The 22,271-nt window shown below is 42.8% G+C and overlaps 1 protein-coding gene across 5 annotated transcripts in view; it reads left to right on the top strand.

Moving 5' to 3' along the window:
* The window catches only part of LOC137347205 (AT-rich interactive domain-containing protein 1A-like), an 87,897-nt gene that overhangs the window by 47,865 nt on the left and 17,761 nt on the right, over positions 1 to 22,271 (top strand). For 4 of the 5 annotated variants that reach the window (XM_068011424.1, XM_068011421.1, XM_068011423.1 and 1 more), the window contains exons 5-15: positions 1,105 to 1,345; positions 2,062 to 2,151; positions 3,090 to 3,257; positions 4,112 to 4,427; positions 6,482 to 6,627; positions 9,686 to 9,795; positions 11,329 to 11,538; positions 13,649 to 13,856; positions 19,150 to 19,282; positions 19,761 to 19,933; positions 20,085 to 20,220. In XM_068011424.1, coding sequence (XP_067867525.1) covers positions 1,105 to 1,345; positions 2,062 to 2,151; positions 3,090 to 3,257; positions 4,112 to 4,427; positions 6,482 to 6,627; positions 9,686 to 9,795; positions 11,329 to 11,538; positions 13,649 to 13,856; positions 19,150 to 19,282; positions 19,761 to 19,933; positions 20,085 to 20,220 — 1,931 coding nt within the window. The remainder of the gene's footprint in view (positions 1 to 1,104; positions 1,346 to 2,061; positions 2,152 to 3,089; positions 3,258 to 4,111; positions 4,428 to 6,481; positions 6,628 to 9,685; positions 9,796 to 11,328; positions 11,539 to 13,648; positions 13,857 to 19,149; positions 19,283 to 19,760; positions 19,934 to 20,084; positions 20,221 to 22,271) is intronic. The other variant, XM_068011422.1, reaches the window with a different exon arrangement.

The raw sequence follows: 22,271 nt of genomic DNA on the forward strand, positions 1-22,271 counted from the left end.
AGTAGTTCCAGTAATTTAAATGTAATGATGATGTCATTGTGCATGAGAGGATGGTAATCCCAGACTGACTGACTGTGCCAGCCAGGGCTACACTTAAAACATGGCAGGAGCAGGCATGTGAATACCCACTCTCCAACTTCCACCACCCACAGTTTAGTGAACCCTTAACTTCAGCATATCCCCAGATTTGGGATTTAAAAGATGTGCAGTGAGGCGTCACCCCTCTCTTAAGTCCATCAATTCAGACTCTATTGAAGGTCATGGGATGCTGAGTGCTGCATTTAAACTGTGATTGTGTGTCAGCAGGTTAATTCAGCACTTTGGCTCCCCCTTGCCTTCCCTCATTTGGCACTATCTAAAAGCAAGTCTTTGGATTTGATGCATTGTAATAGCAACTTGCCCAAAGCAAATATATATTCAGTAGTTTTTTTCAAGCTAAAGAAATATTGTTATTCCACAGTCAATATATATTGTGGGTGATTTCTATTTCCTGCCTTACTTTGTATGAGTTGTTTTGCTGTCAGACCCATGTTGGATACACTGCCGCCCCAATCTCAGTGGCTATGTGAAGCGACCAGCTTGAGCTGGACTGTGGGGGTTGGAGTGGGGGAACATCCCATTGGCCCTCCATTGGTGACGAGGAAAGAAGTGCCCTGATGGTTTTGCTCCAGTCATTGAACACAGAACAGTGTTTGTATCTGAGGGAGGGGGGGGGGGGGGGAGGGGCTCTGCTTTCTAGCACTTCCCTACCGCCTAGACACACTTCTGTCTGATGATGGCTGTACAGGAAGGGCATAGACTGGGAGTTGTGCAATAAAGGGGTTTTGTTAGTCTGTTCAAATGATTGTTTCCACTCATTAATGAAGGAAGCTGTTTTGTATTTCATTGTGTCTAATGAGTTGGGTCCCTCAAGAGACCTTTCCTCCATCCCACCCCTCCCACTTGATGCTTAGTCTAACTTTGGTTCATTTTCTTTAAACAATTTTCACCATTTCGATACTTGCAGAAGTGAGAGGTTCAAGATGTATCAGTTTGCAAAAAATCTGACATAAATGTCATTATGCATGAAGTGCAGGTGAATTAATTGTGCTTCTGGATTTGTAGGATTTGTCGGGTTCTATTGATGATTTGCCGACTGGGACAGAGGGGGCACTGAGCCCAGGAGTGAGTACATCAGGAATCTCCAGCAGTCAAGGGGAGCAAAGTAACCCTGCACAGTCACCATTCTCCCCTCATACCTCTCCACACTTGCCTGGAATCCGTGGTCCATCACCTTCACCTGTGGGATCGCCAGCTAGCGTAACCCAGTCCAGGTCAGGGCCGTTGTCCCCAGCAGCTGTACCAGGTAGGAATGTGTTTGTGTGTGTTTCGTTGCAAAGGTTTGTTGCATGAAGAATTCCCTCATCAGCTAGTGGTGGGATGGGGATGTTTGCAGCTATTCTGGGTCATGTTGTCTTACTCTTAAGAGTTTTATTTTCTTAGTTGCCAATAGTGGGGAGAAAATGAAAAACTCGATCAAAACTGAGAGTTAATTAACATATTTGTAAGCTGGTTTAAAGGTACTGAGCAGAACAAACTTCAGGATCATGCATGTAGAGTGTCCTGGGACTCTGCCCCTAAATTAGCTGCATTTTCCTTGTAGCTGAGTTAGAGCATTTGTCTCTGAAATAAGTCCTGCTGTCCTCTCAGCAGCTCAGATCCCAAAGCCTTATTTACAGGTGGTCGTTGATAGTTACATACTGCACTAAAGTGGCCTCAATGTAAAAATAGCAACTATGCAAGAGGACCACAGAAAGCAGATGGAAGCTCCAGCCGGACCCTACCTCAAACTCTGCATTAAAAATTGATGCAGTTAAGCAACTGCCTCCCAACCAGGGCACCATGTGTTAAAGTTGCATGCCTATCTGTTCCTCCAGCATCAGCTGGGTTAACTATTACACTCAGCTCATTCCATTGCTTGTTGAAGAGGCAGCAACTCTAATTTCTCACCCCATCGCATCCTGCAGCAATGCTTCCTCGTTCTTTTGGGTAACAAGTAACTTGTCAATTCTTTGCATACAGGTAATCAGATGCCACCCCGCCCTCCAAGTGGTCAGTCCGATGGAATTCTGCATCCCGCCATGAATCCTTCTGCTATGGGGCAGGACCGAGGTGAGCTCATAGCCAAGTTTTGCAGCTGACTATAGAGTACTAAACCATATTCAATCTGTGTTCACTAGTCCAGCTGACATAATTTCTCTACCAAGTACACAAAGAGTAAATGTATTAACATACGGACTAGAGGTACCAAATATTCGCCTTGCATTGCTGCAGTTTGCCAAAATACAATTATCTTTATACTACCAGGAAATGGTTTGCAAACTAGTGTTACAATAGAAAGGAATTTATTTTTCAGTCTTTCTTTCCCTCTCCTGAGGGCATTGGTTGTGCTGTGGTACAGTTTGAGGTGCCAGTCACTTTGGTGCATGGCCAGTTGGAGCACCCCAGTTAGTTCTGCATAGGAGCTTACAGAACAGTGGGAGACCACTCAACATATCAAGTCTCTACTTGCTCTTTTGAATACTCTGAAATCTAATTCCAATGATTTTTTTTCTCCCCATGGCCCTATATCTTTCTCTCATATCAATGTTTATCTCCTCCCTTCAAAGGTACATTGGTCTCTGCCTCAACTACTGAGACCAACCAACTCCGTACACACCAGGCATTGAACCTGGGACCTTTCTGACTTGCCCATGTACCACACAAACTAATTGAGCTGTCTGGGGTGGTGTGGGGATGGAAAAAAAAGTATATTTGGTAATATACTTTGGGAAAGTTCTCATGAATATTTTACCTCTGATCTCGAATTATTGAGTTGAATTGCCCATTGTTTGGGCAAGGGAAATTAAGGGGCTCTCTGAGTTGAAGTTAATCAAGTTTGATGCATTTGTGTTTAAAAGAGGAGAAATCCTTACTCTTTATATGGAGCTTTACCATGTAGGTAAAATGTCTTGGTCCTTTGCAAAATGCCTTACCTTTGCAGTGAGTGATGTGTTCAGTAGTTGAAGCTATACCTGGTTTTCACTGAACTGCATTTTCCCCTTCTGCAGGCTACTTGCAGAGACCCCCCCAGCTGCCACAATACAGCTCCCCACAAACAGGGTCAGCATTGTCTCCACGCCAACCTTCTGGAGGCCAGATGCATGCTGGGATGAACCCATATCAGCAGAATAACTCTGGAAACTATGGGCCTCAAGGTGCCCAGTATGGGCCTCAAGGTGAGTCTGGTGCTTTATGTGTCGAGCTAGGGTGTAAGAGTTGGAACTTTGGCCATGTGTATTGATGTGACTTTCCCCAACCCCTGCACTGATTGCACCCTATGTCACAGGAAAGACATTTAACGGATGGGCTCCTTGCCTCCCAAAATGCAAGTATAATCGCATGTACGAAAATGCGATTCATTTTTTTCTGCTGCAAGTACTTATTTGGACACTTAATGTGTGAATTCTTCATGGACTTGTATTGTTAACATGAACAGGATTGGATAAATTAGCTTTGCCACTTTGTTCACGTGTTGTATAACTCCACACTTGCAGTCATGTTTGCTTCAAGGGATTTCCTCCTTTTTTTTACTGTACCACTGTCAGCTGTCTCTTGCCAAACTTTGAGTGCTTCGTGCTGTATTTCTCCCTTGCTGTTACCCTGCTAATGGTGCTGAGCTGCTGTGAAACCTCAGTATGTTGTGGCTGCGAGTGAGGTGACGGTGTGCTTGTGTTTACAGGGTGGGGTGGTGGGGAGCTGGGTGGAAGTAGCAGATTCCCATCTCGGGTCACCGTGCAATAATGTATCTGCTGATCATTAATTCACTTTCTTCAGTTATTTTGGGGTCACTCCTTCCCCTTCAGCATCTAAGGGTTCAGCTGTATTTTTGTTCAACTTCTTTTATCTTGACCAAGGCAGATAGATTGAGGAAAAAGCAAAATACCGATGAAAGGTCATTGAGTTGAAGTATTAACTGATGCTCTCTCCATATGATGCTTGGCCTGCTGAGTGTTGCCAGTATTTTCTGTTTTTATTTTCGATAGATTGATGCACGTTTCTGCCATGCTTATTTTTCATCTCTTTTGAACAGGAGGCTATCCCAGACAACCCAACTACAACGCAATGCCCAACGCAAACTATGGCTTGGGAGGCACCATGAATGCAATGACTGCCGGCAACCAATTGCATGGTCAGGGTCCAGCCCCGCCTTACGTTGGGATGCCACCAGGGAGGATGGGCCCTACTGCAATGGGGAACCGGCCATATGGAGGCAATATGACACCGAATACAGCAAACCTGTCGGCACAAATGACCTCAGGAATGTGCCCACCACCAGCTATGAACCGCAAGGCTCAGGATGCAGCAGTTGCTGCGATGCATGCAGCAGCAAACTCGGTACAGAACAGGTAAGTGGAGCAGCGAGTGCATGGCTGTAAAATTAAAATAAACTGAAGAGAATGCAATGGGAGTCATCAGAATAGAGAAGAGCATGAACTGGGAAGTTTCAGGGGAATGAATACAGTTGGAAGTTGAATGTGAGACATTGTGTTTTATTAATGTGTTTTGGTGGGATGTGCTCATTGTACAGAATGGCTGCTAGCAGATTACTGGAGCATACATTTGATCAAAGTTAGTGGGGCTGGGTTGGAGTTCCAGGGTGGGGGACCAGGTATCTGGACTGGAGCAGGGGTCCTTGAATTGGGGGTCGTTTGTTTCGGTTATGTGTATATAGTTGCATTTATCTCCTGAGAATATCCTGGTGAACTTGTCTGAAGAATGCTGCAGTGAAGTGAAAGGTATAGTAGTTGCCAGCACATGGATGTACTGGTTCACTATCTTTAATTGTATGAAGATTAATTAGTCCCTTTCTGTGCTGAAGGTAATGAGGAGAATTGGGATTGACAGTTGAACTGGGAATTGATTAGTGCGATTTTTGCAGGAATAGACTACTGCAAGTAAACAACTGCGCGATGGTTGAACAGTCCAATCACTGTGGTGTGTGGTATATCAGGAAGTGAGGCAGGGTACTAGTTTTTCAGCCAGTTGCTGCTGTATCCGAGTTCCTCAGGATAGGTAAAGTGAAAAGGGGTGACAGTCATTGTATCCGTGACCCTGGGTGGAATGCCACACTCAGCAGGTCACCCAACATTGGGTGTGGAGGGCACAGGACATCTTCATAATCATACTGTTTCTGTTGCATCATATTCACACTCACATCTGGTTATTTGTTCCAGTAGTTAATGTGGAAAAAGGTACAAAATTGATTGCCAAGCTCGTTATTTAGTAAATCTAAAAGTGAAATTCTGTAGCACATTCGGCTTGTGCAAATTTTTTTTTTGGGGTGGGGGGATGGAGTTTCTGCCAGAGTTTCTGCGAAAACTATGAATCGGTGACCTTGATTAGTATGTCAAATGAGTTAAAGATTCAGTGTGCTGTAGCAATAGTAACTTGTCTGAAAAGCAGAAAGGAGGAGGCATGGGCAAAAACTTGGCCTGGAGTTCAACAGAAGTCAAATATACTGAAGCCACAACTAGGTACAGTGATGGGATCTAGTAGTTCAAAACATTAAGATATATAAAATTAGTATTGAGTTTATCATCGAATGAATGTTATCTAAATGACAGGTCTGAGCAGGTTTAACTTTTTAATTTTTTTGTTCAGTGCTTACATAGTAACTCTCAATTAATTACTGTTACATTGTAAAGCAAGCTGCCACATATCAGACTGCAAAACTATTTCCTCTGGCAGGGGATTCCAGAGCAATGGGGCATAAACTTAAAATTAGAGCGAGGCCATTCAGGGGTGATGTTGTGAAGCATTTCTTCACACAAAAGGTAGTGGAAATATGGTATTCCCCTACACACCACCCCACCCCCACCCCAGCCAAAGAAAAATCTGAGTATAGGAGTCGATTGAAAAATTCAAAACTGCTGGATAGTTTTTTTGTTGGGTAAGGGTATTAAGATTTACGGAACCAAGGTGGGTAGATGGAGTTAAACAGATCAGCCATGACAAAACAGACTTGAGGGGCTGGGTGGCCTACTCCTGTTCTTATTGAACTTTGTGTTTGGACAAGGGCTGATTACCCAGTTACACCATCCTTCTGAAGATATTTGAATTATTGCAGCTCAGGCTGCTGTCAGGAGGTGAGGTGCACTCGCTCTGTCGACCTTTCTTTGTGCTCGTTTCTTTGTGTGATTAGCCAGAGCCCTCGAATGACATGAGGCCAGTGAACTGAGCACCTTCTTAAAAGTTGGCCAGTCCACAAAGGCATGGATACCTTCATTAGAAGTAGAACCACGAAGTCTAAGTCCATGCCGATTTGTGCGGAGTGGATTTATGACCACTTTAAACCCACTGTACTTTCAATCTTTTGTAATGGTTCATGAGATTTGTGCACAAACCATAGGTGTGCTTAGCTCATCTTTTTCTCAAAATATTTTTCCCCATTCTAATGCAGACAACCTGGCTATCCAAACCTGAATCAGGGAGGTATGATGGGTGCTGGCTCCCCTTACAATCAAGGCATGAACAGTATGGCTGGGATGATGAATCCACAGGGATCTCCTTATTCCATGGCTGGAAACATGGGAAATAGCTCAGCAGGTAAGGGCACAGGTACCAGACCCCTAGTTGATGAGCACAGTGGTGTAAGACGGTGACAACATTGTAAAGTTCAGTGATGTCTGTGGTTTCTGGTTTAACTGTTCATTTCTGGTCCTGCTGGATAAATGTTACCACAGAGTACTAATCACAAACTTATCAAAACCAGCAGAAGTGACTCGTCACTTGTCAGCTGTGGCTCAGTGGGTAGCACTCTTATGGGTTCAAGTCCCACTCCAGAGACTTGAGCGCATAATGCAGGCTGACATTTCAGTGTAGGACTGAGGGAGCTCTGCAATGTCAGAGGTGCTGCCTTTCAGATGAGATGTTAAATCAAGGCCTTGCTTTAGTGCCATGAGATCTTTTATGTTCACTTTATTGAAGAAAAGCAGGGGAGTTCTCCACTCTGTTCTGGACAATATTTATCCCTCAACCAACATAATTAAAACAGATTATTCAGTCACTTATCATATTGAAGCTTTTAGGAACTTGCTGTGTGTAAATTGGTTGCTGCATTTCCTACATTACAACTGTGATTACACTTCAGAAGTACTTCATTGGATGTCCTGAGGATGTGAAAGGTGCAATATGAATGCAAGTCTGTCTTAATTGGAGGGTACGTTAAAGGAAATATGTTTACTAGCTATAGATAAGACAAATTTCAGATCAAATTATATTGATATTGTCCAGTATTGCAGACTGCAAGAGTTGTGGTTGCCCTACTTCATAAAGGATATATAGAGAATGGGACGGAATGCCTCCAGGCTTCGGGGACTAAATTGTAAAGACATTCGCAAACAATTAAGCTAATATTTTCTGGAAAGACTTGGTCCATGTCCTCAAAATAATGACAGGTATGATTAACGTTTGAGGAAGCAGAATAGTTAACTTGGACAATGAGCATAGAATGGTTACAGCTCAGAAGCTGTTCGGCTTGTTCGGTTTGTGCCGGCTCTCTGCAAGAGCAGCTCAGCTAGTTTCACTCCCCTGTCTTTTCCCTGTAGCCCTGCAAATTTTTTCTCTTCAGGTGCTTATCCAATTCACTTTTGAAAGCCATAATTGAATCTGTCTCCACCACGCTCTTGACAGTGCATTCCAGATCCTAACCACTCTGCATACAAAAAAAAATTCCTCATGTTGCCTTTGCTACTTTTGCCAATCACCTTAAATCAGTGTTCTCTGGTTCTCGACCCTTCCATCAGTGCGAGCAGTTTCTCTCCATCTACTCTGTCTAGACCTTTTGTGGCTTTGAACACCTCTCTCAAATCTCCTCTCAACCTTCTCTTAAGGAGAAGAACCCCAGCTTCTCCAATCTATCCATGTAACTTAAGTTCCTCATCCTTGGAACCATCTTCGTAAATCTTTTTCTACACCCTCTCTAAAGCTTTCACATCCTAAAGTGCAGTGCCCAGAATTGGATACACTACTCCAGTTAAGATTGAAGCAGTACTTTATAAAGGTTCATCATAATTTCCTTGCTTTTATACTCTAAGCCTCTGTTTATAAAGCCCAAGGTCCTGAATGGCTTTTTAACCACTTTCTCAATCGACTCTGCCACCTTCAATGATTTGTGCACATATCTCCAGGGCTCTCTGTTCCTGCACTTAGTTTAGAATTGTACTCTTCATTTTATATTGCTTCTCCTTGTTCTTTGTATCAAAATGTATCACTTCACACTTTGCATTAAATTTCATTTGCCACATGTCTGCCCATTCCAGCCTTTCCATTGGGCTATAGGACACGAGCACATACTTTGAGCTAGGCTAGAGATTACAGGATAGATGCACATAAGAGCAGGATTAGCCTTATTTGCAGCTTAAACAGACTCTGCAAAGGGAGTTCATTTGGGACCAGTTGTCAGCTTTTCTCATAATTTTTTTTTATTTGTCTTAAAATGATTCAATTTGGTGTTAAGGAGATATCTGCTTTTTGGGGTTGGATATTCAGGCTATGTGCTGGAGCTTGCACAGAGACCTCTAAACCACTCTGTAGGAATCGAGGAAAGGCATTACACCAACTCAGGTGTTCCATAGTTGTGGGTTACTCATCCCACATTCGATAACATGTGGGATGTTGGTCAAATTGCTGCTACAAGACCGTAGTAAAGGCACTGGAATTCTGCCCCTCAGCATCCTGTACCTTGCTCTCATTTGTGCCAGCTTGAGTTGTGTAAACAGTGCTTAAAATGGCTCTGTGATAGTCAAGCTTTCCTGCACCCTAGGTTATTGAGGATTTGACTCATGCTGTGCTTGATGTATTAGTGAGCCGTATAAGTTTTCATTTAAATCAAGGAATTTTCTGTAAGCTAAATAAAACTGTAAGCCTATTAGAATTATTGATGCTGTGTTTTGTTGGAAAGACTGTGGTGAGAAAGAACTTGTGTGCAAGGCACCATATCACATCCTTGGGCTAACCCCAAGTACCTGATGGTCAATAAATTGTTTTTGAAGTGATGGCACTTGTTATGTAGACAAACGGAGCACCAACTTGTGCCCAGAAAGGTCCCACATTCAGCGAGATCAGGTGAACCATTAGTTGATCAGGTTTTTATGTTTGTGGAAAAATACTGGCCAGACATGTGGAGAGCTGTCTGTTCTTTACTTAGTGCAAGGTATCGTTTATAACTACCAGAATCAGCGTTTGAGGCCTTCGCTTAACATCTCAGGCAAAAAATGGCATCTCCACCAATGCAGCTCTCCCTTAGTAGTGTGCTTAAGTATCAGCCTAAATTACTTGCTGAGCATCTGGAATGGGGCTTGAACATACCACCTATGATCTGTTGTGTTCTTCCAAAAGCCAAGCTGACACTTAAACCAATGGTAAACCTATGGTTACCACAGATGCTTCTGTTTAGTAATTAAAATGTTCCTAACTACGACATTGCAGTCACAGTAAACTGGTGCATGGTTCGACTAGAAATGTGCAAAAAACCTGGAGGAAAACTTCTGAATTTATTGTAATCAAGAAAAAGTGTGGAGCTGATCTTTATACAGTAGGTCTTTGGTGCGTGATTAACCCTGTAATGATCTAGTACTTAACACATTCCCTTGCCTTCCTGTAGTTATGACTCCCAGTCCTGAGATGATGGCACTTGGGGAAGGAAAGTTACCACCAACACAGAAAGCAAACAATAAAGCGGATGGAATGACGAAGGCTGAGATCAAGTCAAAGGTGAGAACATAAGCTGGGTGGCACTTGGCATCAACCAAGGGTGGTGCTGCATTTTGTTTCATCATTAAGCTGCGGGCTGGACGTAGTTAGTGGGTCACTGTGCCATTACTTGGAGCCAGATGAGAACACTTAATATTGTTGTGCTTCAAATAAAGAACAGCTGCTGCCTGACTCTGGCTTTGTTCCATTTGCCAGAGCAATGATATGAACACCTTGTGTTCAAGTTATTCCTGATAAATTTGAGCTTTGGAATGACAATTGCTATTATCACAGATTGAGTATTTTATACTTCTGGCACCCATTGTCAGTATCAGTTTTCACCAGGTCAAGTGCAGCACATGTTAGATGTGAGTAAAACTTCTTGTGTCCCAATAATTAGTCTTAATCCAAACCTCAGACATTGTATTACTGCAGTGTTAGTTCAGTGTTTCGGAGTGCGGATTCTCCTGCTAATGTTGATATGCTCAAGGGGACCTCACAACAACAGTCATCTACTCATGGAAAGCAAAGAGCATTGGTATTAGTGTACTGCAGCAGGAATGTACTAGTAAGTATTTTTTAAAAACACACAAATTAGATGGCAGTAACTGAGATCTTAATGACTTGGTGGACCTTCTGAGATTGCCTTGCAGATTCCCTCAGGTCAAAGAGGCCCCAGTTTGATGAACTTGCATTCATGTTCTATTCTGTTTAACACCAAGCCTCTCAGAATGTATTTGCTTGCATGTGTTGAATTTTGGGAATGAGTCCTTTAGGTACTCTGTTGAAACTGACAAAAGTTAATTTCACAAAAGATGCATGCAGAGATCTTCATCTTCCCCTTGTGGGTAGGTTTCAAAGAAGATCTTAACACTGTGCCAACTAGTTCCCTGCCTTTTAGATGGTTAACAAATTTCTACGGGGAGATTACTGCTGGTGAGCTGTCATTTGACCACAATTGGCAGATGTATGGCTGTGTTATGTACTGAGCATATCACAATGGATATTATGCACAATATTCTAATTAGACTGTAACTTAAAGAGCCCTCACCATAAAATAGTGTGGCTGTATAAGAAGCTAGACAACTGTTTGAGGACTGAGGGATTCACCTAAAAAAAAAAAAGGGTAGATTCAGCAAGAAATATGATCTGTGGGTTCATGTTATTTGACCTTGTCTTTAGTTAATCACCTGCAGAATGTACAGATTTATCAGATATCCAAAGAAAACGAAGTTACTCCAGTGCAATTGGAACCTGCCTCTGAATTTGAGGGCTCCTTTATATGCCCCATAATCTGATCATCTATCAAAAAAGATTCTGCACGTTGAACTGTTAAACTTCAGAGCATCACCTAGTTCTGGTGAACCTTTAATAAATGTGTGTTAATGGCTGAAGGCTTGTATATCTTGGTATGTACAAAAATTTACAACCTTAGGGCAGTACTTCTGTATGGGCTGTTAACGCGAACCTCATTTTAGCTATTTCCTGGCTCTGTTTAGAGCCTTGTTGTTGGGAATCAAATCATTGGTAACTGACAGACCTGTCACTTTGCAGAAGACCAGCTCTTCCACGACCACTAATGAAAAGATCTCCAAACTGTATGAGCTGGGCGTGGAGCCGGAGCGCAAGATGTGGATCGATAGGTACTTTGCATTTATGGAAGAGAAGGGCACGATGATGACGAATCTTCCTGCTGTCGGCAGGAAACCACTGGACCTTTATCGACTCTATATGTCTGTCAAGGACATTGGAGGACTAACGCAGGTGGGTGTGGAGAATGGCTTTACTCTTCAGCTGGGTTTTAGGTTGTTCAACTTTATGGACTTTTGTTTTTAAACTATTCTGCGTTGGAGCCCCTGCAAATGCCCTACCTTGACTCTTTATTTTTTTTTACACTCTCCTCAAACTTTTTTCAATCCCATCATTAGTTTCCCTGCAAACTCTTTGCATAGCAGTAATTCAGGATGCTTGAGCGTATTTACTGATCGCTTATTGGAATAATTGCAACTCACTTATGCACAGGAAGAACATACTTAGAAAGGTAAATAATTCCAAAGGCCTGGTGTGGTTCACTGCTGTGTGCACATTAGTAATTCCGGCCTAGTTTTTATAGATTAAAAACAGGGGCTAGCCTTTATAGATGCAGTTCTGATGGAAGCTAATTCCATGCTATGTCCTGAGATGGATTTGTTTAAAATCCCAAGCCCATCTCCTGCTACTATCCCATCTAGCTTTGTATTGTCAGCATACTAAAATATACTACACTCTGCCCCTTCATCTAAGTCATTGATATAGATTATAAATAGCTGAGGTCCAAGCACTGATCCTTGCGGCACTCCAGCAGTTACACCCGTCATCCTGAAAATGTCCCCTTTGTTCCTACTCTGTTTACTATCTGTTAACCTTTCTCAAACCCATGCTATTATATTACCTCAGTCCCATGAACCCAATCTTGTGATCCTATGAGGCGTAATCTTGTGTGCCATCTTATCAAATGCCTTCTGAAAATCCAGTTATACTACATCCACTGGCTCCCCTTTAACTACCCTGCTGATTAGACCCTCAAATAAACATTTGTCAAACATGATTTCCCTTTTCATAAAACTGCATTTATTCTGCCTAATCATGTTGATATTCCAAGTGCCCGGTTACCACCTCCTTAATATTAGATTTTAGTATTTTCCCGGCTACTCAGGCCAACTGGTTTATAGTTCTGTGTTCTCTCGCGCGCTCTCTCGCATTCTCGCACTCTCTCCGATACTTTATTTTACTAATGTTAAATACTTTAAATTCTTCACTCTCATTAAACCCTCGGTTGCTTGTACTTTCCGATATGACCTTTGCGGCTTCTACTGTGGAGGCGGGCACTAAATATTTGTTTAACATCTTTGCTGTTTCCTATTTCCCATTATAATTTCTCCTGTCTCTTCCTCTAATTGACCTACATTTACTTTTGTTAATCTCTTCCTTTTTACAGACTTGTAAAATCTCTTAACAATCTGTTTTATATTTCTTGATAATTAGCTCTCATTCTATTTTCTCCCTCTATTACTTTCTTGGTCATTCTTTGCTGATTTTTAAAACCCTCCCAATCCTGAGGGTTACTACACTCCTTGGCAGCATTGTAAGCTTCTTTTAATCCAATACTACCTTAACTTCTCCAGTTAGGGACAGTTGTACAACTTTTCCAGCGGAGTTTTTAATTCCTCAAGGGAATGTATGTTTGTTGAAAATTGTGAATTATTTCTTTAAGTGTTAACCATTGCTGATCTACTGTCATGTCTTTGATTTAATTGCTCAAACTACCTCAGCCACTTAGCTTCTCTTACGTCTGTAATTGACCAAATTTTTGAGCCTAGTTTCAGACTTAGCCATACCACACATAACCACATCACCCTCAAACCTAAATATGAAATTCATCATATTATGAATGCTCTTCTCCAGAGGATCCTCTCCTATAAGTTTATGAATTAGCCCTGTCTCATTACTTCAATACTAGATCTAAAACAGCCTGTTCGCTAGTTGGTTTCTCACCATTTAGTTCTATAAAACTGTCTTGAATGTATTCCATGAACTTGTCCTTCAAACTACTTTTGCCAATTTGGTTTGCCCAGACTATATGAAGATTAAATTCCCCCAGGATTATTTCCTTTACCCTCTTATATGCTCCTGTAATTTGCTGGTTTATGCACTGTCCAACACTATAATTACTGTTAGTGGGCTAATAAGCTACTTCCACCAGTATCTTCTGCCCTATGTTCTTTGTTATATTGCAATTAATTGTTCAAATACTGCTTACTGGGAGTTGTGAGGCTGATCTGTGGTGTAATCCACCACATACCGCGATACTAAACAACCACTACTTCTTGTACAGGTGAATAAAAACAAAAAATGGCGTGAGCTGGCCACCAATCTGAACGTGGGCACCTCGAGCAGTGCAGCCAGCTCGCTGAAGAAACAGTATATCCAGTGTTTGTTTGCCTTCGAGTGCAAGATTGAGCGAGGGGAAGATCCTCCACTCGACATCTTTGCTTCTGTAGATTCCAAAAAACAACCACCAAAGATACAGCCTCCTTCTCCTGGTGAGTGTGACGGCATCTTGGATGCAAGGGCTTTCCTTCTGTTCAGTGCGGGCTGATTAGTCCGGTAGCTGGGGTTTGTATAACTACTGGCTGTGGTATGATGTAATCAGTGCCATAGGTAGAAGGGTGAGACTAAAAGGCATAAGTAATGGTTTGTGATTTCAGGTGTAACTCATGAACAACTGATGATCTCACATTGTTGCACAAGTCTGCCCTTATCCTGTTTGTATCATAGCTTTTTATCGAAGTTAGCTGGTGGGGGACATCATGTTGCTAATGTAAAGGTCGCCGTAACAGAGATTAATTAAATAAAATTAACAGGAATTGTGAAAATTCCTCTACTTGGTTTCCAGATTCTTGATGTATCAGTTGTAAATGAACTCGATTTAGCAGAAGGGCACACATAGCTAATGTGAATTGCATCTCATTAGGAGAAATCAGAAGTGAAGCATGGTGACAGACACTTGGAAGGGTGCTCATGGTTTGGAGCCCAGTTTATTCTTGCCTTCTGGGTCACTTTTATGCTGACTTTTGTTCTTTTTTAATTTTTGTTTTCCGGATTTTCTTCTTATAAACAGCCCCAGTTGAGGACTCAGGACCATTCTCAGTACTTCCTCTAGTGGCTGCTTTCCATTGCGTTGCTAGTAGGACACATCATAGGTGGTGGTGTCTGAAGGCGTTTCCCCATCTATCTCTCCTGCTTAAAGTATAGCACATGATATTTAAATGAACTCGTTACCTAGAACATGAAGACCGTTGTTATTTGTTGACTGAGTACGTTATACATTATACTTTGGGAGGGATAAGGATCCAGACTGTTAGTACACCTTGTACCTGATAACTTCCCTCAATCCAAATAATTTACTTGAATTGGTGCATGATCTCGGCATGCTTTGCTATAGTGAGGTAAAGCAAGTTCATGCCCACGCTGCCTCACTGAGGTTACACATTACCAAAGATTAGCTGGCCATAGATCATGTGCTTATCCTCTGAGGCAGTCTCCTTCAGCTCTTTGCATGTACCAGGGTACAAGTGTCAGAAGCCTGGGAACTGATTGCCAGGCTGCTCTTTGCACAAGAACAGGAGTAGGCCATTTAGCTTCTCAAGCCTGCTCTGCCAGGTTTAGGCTGGGTATTTTGCATTACACATAAAGACGTAGAGGGCAGGCTGAGAAGAAGGATGGCAGTTTGTGAAATTTAATCTCAGTCTTGGAGTGCTGCTTGTTGAGGAATGTTCTAAAATAAAGTCTCACATTAGGCTCTTCCTCAAGTATGATCTGGAAATACAATTTAAACACACTGTGACCAATTACTGTGCATCTTTGAGGATAGCAGCAGAAATGTTATGTTATCCTTGCTGCCTTAAATCCATCATCACCTCCTCCACTTTGAAAGTGGCAAGCTCCAGAGGACGCTGTTAACCGAGGCAAAGAGAAAAAAATCTGTCAACTGGCCAGCCTTGCAAAGCAAAGCTTGAACCCTGATTAAGACAATGTTACTTTGTGTTCATTTTTAAAACTGCATATGCATGTATATTTTTCAGAGAAACCCTGAAGGGTAAGACTCACTATACAGCCTATTACTGCTTTAGGCCCTGTCCTTTGTACAAGGGATTTCATATGCCCTGCCCAGGACAAGGTCACCTTCTGAGTGAACAAAGATGAAAAACTTTAATGCAGTGATTTTTTTTTTTGCCTGCATGCCCCAGTTCCTGCACACTGTGGCTGTGTGCGGTGCGCAGGTTTCTTAGATCAATGATGAAAACTGCACGATACTCTCTCAGAAACTGGTCAGGATGGACGGGGGAGACAGCGACTGAAGCTGTTGCCATTGGTGTTCTTCCTCTGTTGACCCGACAGGGCAGAGGGATACTGAGCGTATTGAGCTGTATGAACAGGCTGTCTGAATCGGAAACCCTGGGAATGAGGAATCGATCTGCAGTGCATCTGCCTTCATGTACAGGTCTTCCAGTCTCCCCACCAGCTGAATTGTTCTCTTCAGAACCACCTCTCTGCCATTTTAAATAACAGTCATCAAGGTCTAGGACAGTATAGTTTGTTAGTGAGTCTGGCATTTGCTTGAAGGTTAGCTGCAGATTTTAAATTTCACTAGCCATCCTATTCGGGCGGTTGATTGAATGTCTATGGCCGGCAGAGTCGGTCCTTACATGGGCATTGCCTGTGTGAGCACTGCAAAGACAGGATTGCATGGAGAGAGGAAAGAATTTAAGGAATGTCAGCCCTGCCTACTGGCTCAAATGACATTCCAGCTGACTGCTTTATATGTTGCCATCCCAGATTCCCTGGAGATTCCCAGGTTCAGGAAGTTGATGAATGGGGAGAGTGTTATTAATGTGAATGAAACCGATCCCAGTTGCCCTACTGCAATGTAACCTAATCCTGCAGAGTAAGGGGAGCCCAGCCACATTCTTAAGGCAGTGAGATGTCACTGAACAGGAGGGGAATCCCCTGACTGAGCAGGGTGAAAAGGTGAAACAGGGCTGGGTGTAAATAAGGCTGCCCTTCTATTGACCTTCCTCGCTTGCAGTTAATGAATAGCAGCGTGAGTCATCAGGACTACTGTAGTACCTGAGAGAGCATACATATAATGATTAACACTATTATGTACTAGTAACAAGAGTCACTTGAGTACCTGAACTGTAGCATCCATGATGAGTCATTCTAACCCACTGTACACAGCAGAACCTGAAACACTGATTACTTAACACATGTCCTCATTGTAGTTTTTAGTGAAAAGAAAAAAAAGACTTACATTTATATAGCGCCTTTTACAACCACGGGCACGTCAAATCTCTTTACAGCCAATGAAGTATTTTTGAAGTGTAGTCACTGTTGTAGGAAATGCAGCAACCAATTTGCACATAGCAAGCTTCCACAAGCAGCATTGTGATAAGGATCAGATAATCTGTTTTTGATAAATATTTGACAGGACACCTGTTCTTAGAAATTGTGCCATGGGATCTTTTACATCCACCTGAGAGGTCAGTTTAACGTCTCAACCGAAAGACGGCACCTCCAACAGTGCAGCACACCCTTGGTACTGTAATAAAAGCAAAATACTGTGGATGCTGGAAATCTGAAATAAAAACAAAGTGCTAGAAATACTCTGGAAATGCTCCTGATATGTCTCCCTTTTTCCTCAACTGAGGATTCCCCCCCCCCCCCCCCCCCCACTGTGGTTGACAGGACCCTCAACTGTGTCCGGCTCATTTCCTGCACCTCTTCCCTCACCCCTTCCCCTCCGTCCCAGAACCGTGACAGGGTTCCCCTTGTCCTCACTTTCTACCCCACCAGCCTCCAAGTCCAAAGGATCATCCTTCGCCATTTCCGCCACGTCCAGCGTAATGCCACTACCAAACGCATCTTCCCCTCCCCTACCCTGTCAGCATTTCAAAGGGATTGTTCCCTCCGTGACACCCTGGTCCACTCCTCCATCACCCCCATGGCACCTTCCCCTGCAATAGCAGGAGGTGTAATACCTGCCCATTTACCTCCTCTTTCCTCACTATCCAAGGCCCCAAACATCCCTTTCAGGTGAAGCAGCGATTTACTTGTACTTCTTTCAATTTAGTATACTGTATTCGCTGCTCACAATGTGGTGGTCTCTACATTGGGGAGACTGAACGCAGATTGGGTGACTGCTTTGCAGAACACCTCCGCTCAGTCCAAAAGCATGATCCCGAGCTTCTGGTTGCTAGCCATTTCAACACACCCCCCCGCTCTCCTGCCCACAACTCTGTCCAGGGATTGCTACAGTGTTCCAGTGAACATCAACACAAGCTCGAGGAACAGCACCTCATTTACCGATTCGGCACGCTGTAGCCTGCCGGACTAACATTGAGTTCATTCATTTCAGAGCATGACAGGCCCCCCTTTTTATTTTTATTTTTAGTTATTTTTTCTTTTTCTTTTTTATTTGTTTGTTTTATTTTAGTTTGTTTAGTTTGTTTCTACTGTGCCTACCCACTGTTTTTTTTCATGTTTGTGCTTTGGGCCAGGGCTGTTCATTTTTCTGTTAATTAACACCCTCTCTGCACTTATTCTTTGTCTTTCACCACACCATTAACATACCGTTTGCCTTTGTGCCATGACCTTCCGGTCAGTTATTCTCTTTGACCTTGTTCTGTCAACACCTTCTCTTTGGTTATCTCTTGCCCCATCCCTGCTTTCCTTGCTTAAAACCTATTACATTTCTAATATTTGCCAGTTCTGATGAAGGATCAGTGACCTGAAACGTTAACTCTGCTTCTGTCTCCAAAGATGCTGCCAGACCTGCTGAGTATTTCCAGCATTTCTTGTTTTTATTTCAAATTTCCAGCATCTGCAGTATTTTGCTTTTATTATGCTGGAAATACTAGCAGTTCTGGCAGCATCTGTGAAGAGAGAAACAGTTAACATTGCAGGTCTGTGACCTTTCATCAGTAATCCCTCAGTACTGTAGTGGAGTGTCAGCCTTGATTTTTGTGCTGAAGTCCTGGAATGGGAATTGAACCCACAATCCTCTACTCAGAGGCGAGAGTGCTGCCAACTGAGCTACAGTTTACATCAAATGATTCAGGTCTGACCATAATACTTAAATTCAAGACCATGATGCTACTTTCCAACAGAAAATTCTTGAAGGTAATTATTTTGATATTAAATTGACTTTGTTGGTCTGGGTTCATCTGAAACCCTGCTGTGGGCTCTCTGATCCAGAAGGGTCAATCGAAGAGTTCTACCTCTCCTCGAGAAAACTGCAGTCAGATTCTGCTCATCACTGCCCCTCGGGCTTGTACCGAGCTTGCAAATGTCTTAGTGGTGACACCCATCCCTTGTTCAGATTATTTATGGATTCACAGAGCAGCTGCAGTTACTGCTTCACTCTTCCCTCCCAACTGAGATGAGATTTCAGAGCTTAGAATGGAACATCATTACCAGAGGGTGAGGAGTACAGTGAGTGACAGGATGATGCCTGTCATTGGTTTTAGAGTTGAATTTGATCAAATGAAGTGTTCTGTTTCAGCTCAGCAGCTTTGGAAAGTTAAACCCCCTATCCCACTCTCCCGCTCTGTCCCTCTTGGCACCCCCCCCACTTCTCGGCGGGCCGCCCCTCTGCCCCCCCCCCCCCCTCAGGCCCCACCTCCTCCCTTGCTCAGCCCCCACTTTCCCCTTTCAACCATCCTTCACACCATAAAGCAGCTGTACGCTATCGTATTGGCTAACACGTTTTCAGCTAATTCTGGGCCATTATGTATGTTGGAATGGTAACCTAAGCAATGTTTCTTTTTTTTGCAGCTGGTTCAGGTTCCCTGCAGGGTCCTCAGACCCCACAGTCCACCAGCAGCTCGATGGCAGAGGGAGGAGATATAAAGCCACCAACGCCTGTCTCATCATCCCATAGCCATGTTCAACCAATGCCAGGTTCCAGGTAAACCCAACTATCATGTAAAAGGTGCACCAGCTCATGAATAATTGTAACTAACTTCCCAATGTGTCTGATTTCCTGGGACTGCATTGATTATGGGCTGGCTGTGGTGATGCTGGAGTTGTCTTCATTTCAGTAATTTTTTCGCTCGCTATCTAGGATTTGTTCTCAAATAAAGGGAGGGTGGGGTGGGGGGCTGGTATCAGTTTGGGCGGGAACTCTGAGGTATGGGGATGATTGGACCATGAGAAAAGAAGAAATGGGTTGATGCTGTATTCATGCCAGGTGTAGTTGGCAGGTTTGAGAGATGGCCAGTCCATGGAATGGAACCTGTGACCATCCAGTTTTGGAGCTGGTTGCTTTGTGACGGTTTCTCCCACATGTTTCTATCTAATGGTATTTAGTTGTCAGTGTGCTTAGGAAGGAAATACCATCTTGCAAAAGAGTTATACCTTTTCTATCATGCTGTATTAAAACTCAGGAGCAACTCTGTGAGTGTCCAGGATCCATTTGCAGACAGTAGTGACCCAGCTTTCCAAAAGAGGACCACTGTGACTCAAAACCCTGCCTACCCTCCTAGCATGAACACCACGGATTTAATGGCCCGCATGCCCTACGAGCCCAACAAGGATCCATTTGGAGGAATGAGGAAAGGTATAAATAGTTAGTTTTTAAAGTTATGCCCTGAAATGGAAACTTTTTATATGATTTGGTCAGTAAATGTGCGTTGTTGGCCAAAAGTTTTCTTACCAGTGTTTTGGGGAGATGTTTGTGTGTAACGAAGTGAAACTCATCTCTCTCCCAGCAGCTTCTGGGACTGACCCTTTCATGTCTCCTGGACTTGCTCCCAATACGGGAATGGGAGACCCTTACACTCGCCCTCCTGCAACAGGTATGGGGCAGCGGCAGCAGTATGCATATGGATCTGGATTTGAGAGGAGGTAGGTCTGAACAGAATTCTGAAAGTCGGAATGAGCTAAATCTCTGTTTGGATCAACATTTCTATAAACTTACCCCCTCGGTTAGATGTTTAGCTCTGTTAAGTATTGAAGGATAATCAGGTTACACTTGATGCCTTTAATCTATAAAGCTGGAGTGAATGGTTTGGCCCATTGACAGTTATGCGGGGATCAGATCTTTCTTTTATTCGGAGTCCCTTACCAGTAACTGAAGATAAAGGAATAAAGCAAGATTTAAATTAGCACAAGTGATTAGGTGTTTCCTGTTTGCTCCTTTTAGATTGGTCACTTTCTCAGTTATTCCATGACACACGTATATTTAAAGTTGCCTTGTTGCCCCCTTGAAATCGTGGCTATAGGCGGAGGTGAAGAATAATTGGGCATATTGTGTATCATTGGCCCAATGGGAGGTGAAGGATAGTTGCATATATTGTGTCTCACTGGCACAAGAGTGTTATGATTTTGGTTTATATAAATTACTATGCAGAATGTTTCCCTAATCTGTTACCCGTTATATCCATAATAAATATAATGCAGCTTGGAACCTTGAATTGGATGTAGATACTGCAGATTGAGATAATGCTCTGTGTAGAGGTGTTGCAGGACATCTTTTATAAGCAGCAATAAAACAATTGGTTACTGATGGGAGTGCAGGGAGCATTTTAGTTGGTTAGTTCAGCTTTATTTTGGCTGCGCAGAGCTGCTGGGACAAGACTTGTTTGAAGTGGGATTTAGTGGTGAGGGGTGAAGGGGTAACTGTACAGGTTAAATATTTAGCATGCTGTTTAGAGAGGAACCAGACAAAGTGTTTTCAATGGAACATGTAGCTTCACATTCCACAGTAAGCTTGTTGTCTGGTTCCTCTCTAAATTCAGTTGTAGGTTTTACCCAGTACATTTGACAGAACAGCACTGAAAGCAGTCAAATATTTAGGAAAGTATGGTGTGAGGAATTAATATTGGTATTTTATGCCAGTGGCTCGGATTTTGTGGTCAGTATGAAACAAAGGCACTTGCCACTGGTCTTGAAGAAAGCTGCTCACAAAGATCTAGCGATCTCTGTGACATGGTTTACCCCTCTTCTGAAAGCAGTTTAAATCTGATGCCAAGTCAAGGGGATGTGTTGGTGTGCAGCAGCAGTGGTGTCAGCAAACAGGTAAGGAACCAATCACATTGAAGTACACATACACCCACAAGCACGCGCACACACGCAGACACCAAACCAGGAAGTTAAAACCATTGAATCCTTTCACTTTTAAATTTTCAGGTAGTGAAATAAATGGCTGATTGGATTAAGATGAGAGCTAAAATAAAGACAAACATACATTAAAATTTTAAAATATATCTTTTAAAAAATATGTGGTTTTTTTATCATTATGGAGAAATTTGGCAATCCACAAATATAAAAATAGCTTTTCCAGGCCAGTAAGCATGTTTAGTAGTAATTTTGAAGTTAGTACACTATTTAAAAACCCAATTACACCTCATTCAACAACATGCAACTTTTTCAATGGCTTTTACAGCAAGACTAACTGCGTAGAAGTGTAAGTTCTCGTTAAATCATGATTGCAATGGAGATTTCAGTCTGTGGGAACCTCTACAGTGCACTCTATGGAGGAGGCTGCGTCAATTGGAGATTGCAGTCTGTGGGAACCTCAACAGTTCACCCTGTGAAGGAGGGTGTACTCACTGACAACAGCTTCTGGATTTCCATGTTATGTGCATGTGTGGACTCCTGAAGTTGCTGTCAGTTTTAGTGGTGCAATGACGATGAACGCTGACTGTTTCGCTGTCATTACCACAGCAAAATGCGGGCCAATTAAGACTCCAAAATTCAGGTCCAACTACCCACTAGATCTATGTTTCACTTTAGAGTGCATATTATATTGCTTTGTGTGTGTATTAATTGGGATTATATTGTTAAGGCTGAATGTGCATCACGATTATAGGAGGTATGTCTATATATTACATGGGGTTTGTAAGGACTCTTAACGCATGGGGTCATATTGTATGGTGGGTGGGTGTATTACATGG

Source organism: Heterodontus francisci, chromosome 31, assembly GCF_036365525.1.
Source record: "Heterodontus francisci isolate sHetFra1 chromosome 31, sHetFra1.hap1, whole genome shotgun sequence".
Classification (NCBI taxonomy): Eukaryota; Metazoa; Chordata; class Chondrichthyes; order Heterodontiformes; family Heterodontidae; genus Heterodontus; species Heterodontus francisci.